We start from the raw sequence: 9,851 nt of genomic DNA, 5'->3' as shown, positions 1-9,851 counted from the left end.
TTTCTTATTTCCACTCATTCAACCCAAAAATTAAATAATGTTTATCATCACTCAACTTTAAGGTACAGCAAGGACTCGTGTTTCGTTATAAATCCCTCTTATTTTTGTACAAAACCACATTGTACAAAGTAAAATGACCAAAAAAGCTATTTCATCATAAATGTTGCAAATGAATCGTAAATGGAGTTTGATTTAGTAATTAAGCTTAGGCATTCATCTAGGGACGTGATATGCGAACAAGACTAGCATAATTATTTTCCAAGTCAAAACTCATCTATTAAGAATCACTAAAACCCACTTAATAGTAAAATTAAAGTAAAATACAATTTTAAGTTCAAAACTTAGTGCTATAAAAAAAAATCCCTATTATTAATTGAAAGGAATCATGGCTGACAGACCAAACTATATTAAATTTCTGCCATTAGAAGCACGGGATCCAAGATCCCTCATAGAACAAACTTAAAAACTAAATTAAGACGAAAAATGTGATCATAAATCATCAGCTAAATGCAACATAATTGTTCAATTCAGTTTTATCAATACAAAAATTAATAACGCAACTTATGCTCAATGTTCTTAATGTGAAAATCAAGAACACATGCGATTACCAATTTTTTAAAATTAACCCAAAAATGAACGTAGCCGAAGTAGTGCAAATTGAAAAATTTTCAAAATATAAATTTACATTTTGTGCATGCAACAGATACCATGCTAAAAACGTCACTGTATTCACTTTTATTCTTTCCCTATAAAGGGCAGACGACTAACATGATAGATCATGAAACAAAGGACCACCCCTCTGGATTATCCAACACTACAACTCAAAATAAAACTAGATTGGAAATTAAGGTGCCCTATGAAAACTGCTACTACCATATTACTTTGAAATATGGTTTGAAATAAGTAACATCCACAAGCCTACTACATGGTTTGAAATATAAAAGTGCTAACTCAAAATTTGCTTCATATGCTGGAGTGACAAGTCTCCTTATGAGTTAAGAGTCCACTAAAAACTGTACAAGCTAGACCGTGGACAAAACTTTAGTTGGAGAAAATCAAACCCACATTTGTAAGCAAAAAAACCAGATATGATTAACAGCTACCATCCACACACACCCCATTGGCAGCAGTACTTGTATATACACCATTTAAGGAACTATTGGAAGATTTGAACCCTTTTCCACTATGTGCTTTCAACATTGGCGAGTGTGCACTAATTACAGCATTTGTTATCTTGGGATACCCTTTGCTTGGCACAACTGTCTTCTCACATGCTGCTGTTATTAATCCTGACACAATGAGGGACTCATTTAGTGTTATTTGCAATCACTCTTGCTCTCATGTGAATGAATTAACAGATTACTAAATAAATAAATAAATAAAATAAACCTATTAAATGGAGAACAAGAAAGTTATTCAAAGAAATATTAAGAGTTTCACATATCATATTTTAGTATGTACTTCCACTATTCTCTATTATAAGCAAAAACAAACATACATTTTTTTTCTTAACTATAAGCAAATTTAATTATTTTTGCATCATTTAATGATATTTTATCTAAAATATCCCCCCTTTAATACATGACATTTATTGTACAAATTGAACTACTACTCAAACTGCAAATTCAGTGAGAAAGGTAATGAGGCTAAGCTTGTTTGATTCAGTGGCTATTTCATCAAATTAGGTATTCATAAAAGATACAGGTATAGATGTCTAAAACATAAATACTTAGAAACACAGCATATCACAAATGAAGAGTTTTATCATCCCTTATGCATAATGAACTAAATGTGGGGAAAAAGTTGGGGGAGGAAATGAAGCAGAGGCTTTAATTCTTAAGCATGCCTGTAATAAATAATCAAAGTGATCCAATAGAAGATTTTGGAACAAATTCAACAAAAGAGCAATTTTTTGTTCTCGAAAAATAGGTATATGACAATGTCATTGAACCAAATTTGTAGATAAAACTCTCCACCATTTCTGGAACTTGCAACTCAAAAATGCAGATTCACAGTTCAAGCACCCAAGATGAATTTCTTTAGATAGTGATGAGTAAGCAAAAGTCTCAATCAATGCATCAAATTCAATATATAGTTCAGCACTAACAAGTAACAAGTATTAATGAGTTCATCAACAATAATCATAATAAGCTATGGAGGAAAAGTAACAACCATTAACAACTTTCAATGTGAAATTATACTTCATTCCCCAAAAAATGCATCAATAATTTCATGATTGTAACAAGCATCAAACAAGTTTATATGAAAACAGTCGTGAAGAAACTCTGGAAAAAATACCTAAGAATAATGGAGAAGGTTTCCCTGGTCTTGACTTAAACTCAGGATGAAACTGAGCACCAATGTAGAAAGGATGACCAGGCAATTCAATTATCTGCATTTGCAGAATTCACATCCACATGATTAAAAAGGAAAATACATAGTTTGTGGAAATTTCAAGATTCATGCTGTATAAGGATTTCAATCAAAGACACACCTCCATGCGCCTCCCAGTTTCATCTTTTCCAACAAAAGATAGACCAGCATTCTCGAGTTGTGATATCATGTCAGGATTAACCTGTACAGAATAAAAATTATTGTACATGATCAATGTTGAGTCTTTTACATGAAAGAAGTTTTTGCATGCAAACACAATTTACCTCGTATCGGTGCCGATGTCGCTCATCAACAAACCTTGCATTGCCATACCTATTTAAAGTTCCAAATTATTATGTGATATCAATGTTTGATGGAGTTCAATATGATAGCATTTGAATCAAACTTTGAGTATACAAGTGATAACGAATTTTCTTGTTGGAACAATGATTATTAAAAATATTTCACATAAACTTGAGACTAGAGGACATTGGTTAATCCTTACAACTTGGCCGATTTGCAGTCAGAAATGTGGAAGTAAGTTCTCCTTGAACCAAGACGCATAGTTCCCCCCATATGTGTCTTTGAACCCTATTGACAGAGAATACAAAGTTACAGACATTCTAAACTAAATTTTCCAAGGAAGACTATTACCATAATGAGTAGACAGAAATATACTTCAGGCATAAATATGACACACGGGTTTTTGGTTTTTGGATCAAATTCTGTGCTATTAGCATCATGAAGACCCAGAACAGATCTTGAAAACTCAATGACAGCAATTTGCATCCCTAAGCAAATGCCCAGAAATGGAACACTATTTTCTCGAGCATACTTAGCAGCAAGAATTTTCCCTTTCACTCCTCTGTCACCAAAACCTCCTGGAACTAGAATCCCATTAGCACCCTGCAACAGAACTTCACTTAGGGAACATCTTAACATAATCTAGATTACAAAAGTTTTAAAATTAAATCAATGAAGTATTGACACAGAAAATTAAGGGGCTGTTTGGTATGGTCTGTTTTCTGTTTTCATTTTCAGTAAAAATGAAATTTGTAGTGAAAATACATTTAGTTTGATTTTAGAAAATATTTTCTCAAGAAATGTTCTCAAAATGAAGCACAAAATCGAAAATAAAAATTTGTTTTCAATGTTTTCAAAGAAAACAAAAAACTGTATAATGAAAACGTAGTGGCAACTTATGTATATATAGTCACATTTAATTTCAGTTTTCTCCTCTTAAAACTGCTCCGTGCGTAGCATGCAGTTTTGTGATCCTTCATGCCCACCACCGTAGCAACAGCCAGCTTATGTCACAGAGTCCATGAGACCCTCTGTTTAATTGAACCACCTCATCTAATTTACAAAATAATTTTAGTTTCAACAAAAAAAAATGATTGCAAAAGTTACCATGAATGAATCTTCACCTTTGATTATTCAATGAATAAATCAAACAGGTATATCTGTCCACAGAAATTTATGTGAAAGACTTTCTCTAGGTAACCTGGTCTTTAAAAGTTAAAGAAGACATTTTATTGTTATGAAGAAGGCATGTTTGAAGTTAAATAAAATATACAAATGTTAATACTAGTTAAATTTTAATTGGATGTGAAAAATTATTATAAAGCATAAAAAAATTATTATGATTGTTATTTTTAAGACAAGTGATATCAATTATATTTATATTTATTTTGTTTGTGAGACTTAAGATGTAAGGCAGATATAGTTATATTTATTTATTTAAATAAATAATACAATAATTTTAATTTTGAGGATATATATTATAAATCTATAATTGAAAATAGTTAAACCAAACACATTTTTAGTATTTTTATTTTCTAAAATTAGAAAATGAGAAACTAAACAAAACATGTTTTCTAAATTTAAAAATTTAAAAATGAAAATTATGTTTAGAAAATGAAAATAGAAAACATTTTCTAATACCTAACAGCCCCTAAAGAAATGCATTTAATCTAAAACAGTCCAAATAGTAGAATAACAAAACACCTTCAGAAGACCCCAAGCAGCTTTATACGCATCAGGATCCTGCAAGTTAATTTTTCATCAGATATTTGGCACGAAGAAAAATAAACAGTTAAATAACACATGCAGAATGATAGAAAGATTACCTCTTTAGAGGTATCATCTTCAAGATTTTCAGCAGGAACCCAGTCCACTACAAGCTTGTGGTTGCAAGCAACAGAAGCATGCAACAGTGCCTGCACAAAAGACAATGTTCATAAGCCTCTGGAACATCATAGTTCACAGGTTTCAAAAGTTTGATTCATATGAAAGTCATTTGAATCAAGAAAATAACATTCAAAACATGCCCAAAGCCATCAAAATCAATCTTATGTGATGTATATGCAATTTAAGGAATAATGACTTGCTTATCCTCCCAACAAACATTACATTCTGTTATACATGGAAAGAAAAAAAATTCAAATCTATCAACAAATACCCATCACCATTTAATTTAAACATTACTCAAAAATGTTAATAAGTATCAACCATTGCAAGTCACCCTGAAATTTGCATTCAATCCAGGTTTCCATGCATCAAAATTGCTATGAATACTCATTTCATTGCATCGTATGTGTCTCTATGCTAGATATAACAATCAGCAGTTCAGCACCAAAAATGTTAAACCACTGATTGAGCTCTTATAAAAGTTAATATAGGTGTTGAACAAGAGAATAATACTTCAAATAGTTAACTATGCCTTTTATATCAAATTCAAGTACTAAATGCAAGTTGCAGAGCTTGCCAAAGATAAATGAGAAATTTTATATATTACTACCAAACATGGAAAATAAATTTGAAAGTAATGTACCTTCAATACAGAAAGATATGCATCTGAAAGGTTAGTATATTTTCCCACCATCGCAATTCTAACCTGTCAAGAACAAAATAGTTGTGAGCTCAGTACTTGCTACTATTCAGAGAGTTTAATATTGAAACTCACATAATGATGAAATATATTAGATTTTTTAGATGATATATCAGAAATATTGAAACTCACTGATTCATGAAATTTTTCATATACTTTTGTTGTTGCAATCCAATCCTTAAAATTAGGCTCTGCAGCAACACTGCAAGTAACAGGACCATAACCATTAGTGGAATGACAGAACCACTTTATGTTACTGTCATACCATAACTAACAATAAACTCTCAGAACATCACTACATCATCACATCAGGATGACATAGCTGTACACCAAAACAAGAATGAGTTTGTCAAACAAACCCTCGCAGGTTTAATGTTTTCAGGATTGCCTCGTGCGCCTTCTGGTCCTAATGGTAACAGAATAATTTCAAAAGAAAAAAAAAATGGTTATTATATGAAATCACATCACTTAATGAAAAATAATACAATTCAACTGTCCAGGCAAAAGGATACTAAAAGTCCAAAACACAAGCTAAACAATTTAAAACTTCATAAACAAGGTTCCAGTAATACTAAAAGACTACCACAAAAAGAAGATTCATAAAATACCACAGAATTACTTACTCTTAACAGCAAAGGAATGTGCCAAATATTTGGAACATCATAGAGAGTAAGTATGCTTGATGACTGCAGATGAAAAAGTTTCTCTTGAGAATATATGCAAGGCTAAATATATAAGCAAGGTGAAAATTATCAACATTTATATCATATTACCGGAACATGACAAAATTGAGAAAGTTTTTCCTTAACATTATCAGCAAGTTCCTGCAAAGGACAAAACCAAAATCTTTAATCATTATTACATGGAACCAAAAAGATGCAAAGAAAAAGTAGAAAAGCAATAAACAAACCTTTGAACTACGACAAGCAAGAAGATTTGGGGTCAACCCTAACCCTCTAAGTTGGCGGACACTGTGTTGAGTTGGCTTTGTTTTCTACATATTAAAACATCCAATAAATAAACGATAATAAGTCTATTTGGCTTTGAAAACATGAAATAAAAGTCCCAATCCATTTATTAATGGTGAAACATATATCTAATAAGAAACAAAAATCCAACTTTATATTAACAAATAAGTCTAAATACATTTTTTATCATTCATTTCTATTAAGCATACAGAAAAATGTTTCATTGCTAACATACAGCTTGTAGTATACCTGTTCGCCAACAACATTGAGAACAGGCACCAGGCTGACATGAACTAAACAGAAGTTGCCAGGGCCTGGTAAAAGAAGGAAACAATAAGATAAGCAAGACTGCTTCGCTGAAATTAGTCGGTATAATTCAGTAGAATATGAGGTCTCAAGCATGATGATTATTACCTACACGGTACGAAAATTGGCCAAGTGCTTCAATAAAAGGCATGGACTCAATATCCCCTACATTAAAAAAATAAAAAATAAAAAACTTGTTTTAAATTAGCATTAATAATAAAGGTTCTAGCATTTTCATGGTGATTCTAAAAATTAATACTATTTGAGCACTACTTGAAGTTTTAAATTCTAGTTTGACCTCACCCATTATTTTTACAATTAAAATATAGAAAAAGTGAATAAAATTATAATAATATTGAAAATCAAATTCTAGATTAATTAAAAATTTGATCTAAACACATTAATTTACCAATAGTTCCACCCAACTCAATGACGCAAACATCAGCTGGGCCTTCTTTTCCATCAACTGGTATCTGTGCTACACGCTCTATCCACTCTTGGATGGCATCAGTAATGTGTGGAACAACCTATCAGTGCAGTAAAGGTGAAATAATCAAGAAACACTATTCCATAACAAATAGATTTGTTGGAAAACCCAGAATGACTAAATATACCTGCACAGTCTTGCCAAGATAATCTCCTCTTCTCTCCTTTTCAATAACAGACTAATAAGAATGCAAAACAAAAAAAAAATTAAGAAATGATTGACACACCTAGAATAATTAATTAATTAAATATATAAGGCATAAAAAACAAAATGAAATAGAGTTTAGCAAAACCTGATATATTTTTCCAGTTGTGATATTATTGTCACGTGTTAATTTGAGGTCCAAGAAACGTTCATAGTTTCCAAGATCAAGGTCAACCTTCAACCAAAATTGAAAACGAAACATGAATAAAAGGTACCCTGTTACTATAAACGAAACCAATTAAAGGATTAAAGTGCATTTGATAATGGTTGTTGCCCTGTTATTAAAAAATAATCAATACAAAGTTCAAAGAAATAAGTACTTTGAATCATATCATAAAAAAGGGCCAAGTAATCTACTTACCTCACCGCCATCATCTAAAACAAACACTTCCCCATGCTCAAAAGGAGACATTGTCCCTGCATCAGTGTTCAGGTAGGGATCTGCAAAAGATAGATAAGTTAAAACATAACTATAATGATTAAAAGCAAAAATCATCATTTTGCATAACATCAAAAGATTAATTTCACGAAGAAAAAAGTCAAAGCTTTCACATCATTTACCATCTCAAAAGCACAAGCTAGTCGTTTCCATTATACCACATTGTCCTTCATCATTATCTTATCATTATCAAGGTTATGTTCAGCTTATTTTAAATAAACAATGACTTATTTTTTGTTAGAGCTGTAAAAAAAATACAATTATTACTCATAAGAAAAAAATAATCAATTCCCAAGCATGCACACAATGGAACATAATCATGATGATTTATAATGAAATAGAATCACCATTCCATTTGGACATTTTAAAACAAAACAAAACAAAAATAAGAAAATAACTCCACCCCATGTCTTCAAATCAGAAGAGAAAAATAAACACTACATAATAAAATGCATTTTATCATGTCCGCTTCCATTTCATTATGCTTCAAACAACAAATGCAACCACCAGAACCATTCCATTAATTTCTACTTTGTTCTAAGAAAACAAAAAGTGAGAAATAAATAAATACCAATCTTGATAGAAGTAACCCGAAAGCCACAGGCTTTAAGGAGCACCCCAATACTGCTTGCAGTGACTCCTTTCCCAAGTCCACTCACAACACCACCTGTTACCAACACGTACTTCATTCTTCTAACCCCTCTTTTGCTGCTTCTCCTACGCCACATGCAAACACTCCTCATGTCAGTAACCACGACACAAAACAACGTCAGACACACACAAACACAGCGTCAATTAATTAACCGTTTACAAGATCCGCCACTTGTCCATAAAACCACCAAAAACAATGAAACCAACAACAACAGAAACATTACAAGAGAACGGAAATGAGATGAGAAAACACACGTAAGGTAGTGCCATTGCACACACAACACCCACATGCAGAACCAAACAAAAACGACGAAAAAAATGATAAAAAACGAAACTTTACACGGAGATAAAAGATGGGTATGTGAGAAAACCTTGCGTGAAAATGAGGGGGTGCTTATGCTATGAGCAAAAAGGCTTATTTTTTTTTTCTTGTTTCTTAGTTATGGGGCACACAAGAGAGGAAGAGAAAAAATGGGGTATTGGTAGCGGAATTGGAAGGGTTGAAATCTGAATCAAGGGAAGAATGGGGAAGTGTTAAGAGGGAATGTGAGAGAGAGAATGAAGAGTTATGAGTTTTGTGTGGGTTTGATGCCAAATGCGTTTTGGTGTTTAACCCTTTTTCTTTCCCTCTCGCAGGCACTCTTCACGTTTTGTGTTTCAGGCGGCGGGTGAACAACGAAGCTCGCTCCCCCCTTTTTCAACTTATATAGGAAGCTATCTAAACCCAAAACATGTTAAATTAAATAATTAAATAATAAAAGCTAAAATGTGTTTTTTAGTTTTTCAATATTTGCTACAAAGTATAAAACTCTCTTCCAAAAAAAAATCCTAAGCGTTGTTCAGTAGTAAGGGTTGATCCACGCTTAAATAAGGTCAGAGATTTAAATCCTGTCTCGTGTATGTAGTTGTGTTAAATTTTGGGACCAGTCATCTTATCTTTTGAGGTGTCTCCCTCATAACGAGAAAATTAGTTATTATTATCGATAGATACTCAAGGAACGAACTCAAAAAACTCCCATCCAAAAAACTATGTGCTGAAAGCTTTGGACTACGTGTATGTTTTGGATCATAGACTACGTGTGTGTTAATGCTGTATGACTTGGGTAAAATGTTTAAGCTAATTGTATATTTATTATTTGAACTAGTAGAGTTGTCGTGCTTCTGTGCTTCTATATTTTGTGTAGAAAAAAATGATGTCTTTGTGCAGAAAAGTGGTTATTTATTATGAAAGGTAAAACAAAAAATGAAAATTAATTAAAAGAAATGGTTATGTAATTTGTGAAATTTTGATAGCTAAAATAGATGAGAAGTTTAAATTTTTTATAAAATTAAAAAATTAAAATAAAAAAAAAACAACAAAATGGTTTGTATAAAAATAAAAATCAAAGTTATAAAAAAATATTTCTCTATATAATTATATAAATTGGACATTTTTTAATGAATTAAAATAATTCTGTAGTAATTGATTCACGCATTCAAGTTATAATTTCTAGGAATTTTTCTTGGCTGGGTTCGTGGAATTTTTTTTTAACC

General features: G+C 31.6%; 1 protein-coding gene across 1 annotated transcript; it reads right to left on the bottom strand.

Moving 5' to 3' along the window:
• Window positions 1-704: 704 nt before the first annotated feature.
• Window positions 705-9,016, bottom strand: LOC109793343 (uncharacterized). The gene is made up of 22 exons (XM_020352810.3): window positions 8,690-9,016; window positions 8,239-8,384; window positions 7,590-7,669; window positions 7,317-7,403; window positions 7,152-7,202; window positions 6,947-7,064; window positions 6,646-6,702; window positions 6,481-6,545; window positions 6,174-6,257; window positions 6,037-6,087; window positions 5,887-5,949; window positions 5,623-5,669; window positions 5,396-5,465; window positions 5,207-5,269; window positions 4,503-4,592; window positions 4,381-4,419; window positions 3,052-3,279; window positions 2,879-2,964; window positions 2,658-2,706; window positions 2,495-2,575; window positions 2,299-2,392; window positions 705-1,289 (listed from the first exon to the last, which is right to left on the bottom strand). Exons 2-22 carry the CDS (start codon window positions 8,354-8,356, stop codon window positions 1,093-1,095), a joined length of 1,818 nt encoding a protein of 605 aa, XP_020208399.1. The 5' UTR covers window positions 8,357-8,384; window positions 8,690-9,016; the 3' UTR covers window positions 705-1,092.
• Between the last annotated feature and the right edge of the window lie 835 nt (window positions 9,017-9,851).

This window comes from Cajanus cajan, chromosome 8 (genome assembly GCF_000230855.2).
Source record: "Cajanus cajan strain Asha chromosome 8, NIPB_CcT2T_4, whole genome shotgun sequence".
Classification (NCBI taxonomy): domain Eukaryota; kingdom Viridiplantae; phylum Streptophyta; class Magnoliopsida; order Fabales; family Fabaceae; genus Cajanus; species Cajanus cajan.
The sequence above is the reverse complement of the archived record's forward strand: the minus strand, read 5'-3'. Positions and strand labels throughout refer to the sequence as shown.

Bases quoted from the DNA above. Each gene is read 5' to 3' on its own strand.
- LOC109793343 (XM_020352810.3), bottom strand. From the start codon at position 8,356: ATGAAGTACGTGTTGGTAACAGGTGGTGTTGTGAGTGGACTTGGGAAA. The intron at 5,670-5,886 runs GTAAGTAATTCT...TGTTACCATTAG, and splicing joins ACATTCCTTTGCTGTTAAGA to GACCAGAAGGCGCACGAGGC. The intron at 5,270-5,395 runs GTGAGTTTCAAT...TGTTCTTGACAG, and splicing joins ATGAAAAATTTCATGAATCA to GTTAGAATTGCGATGGTGGG.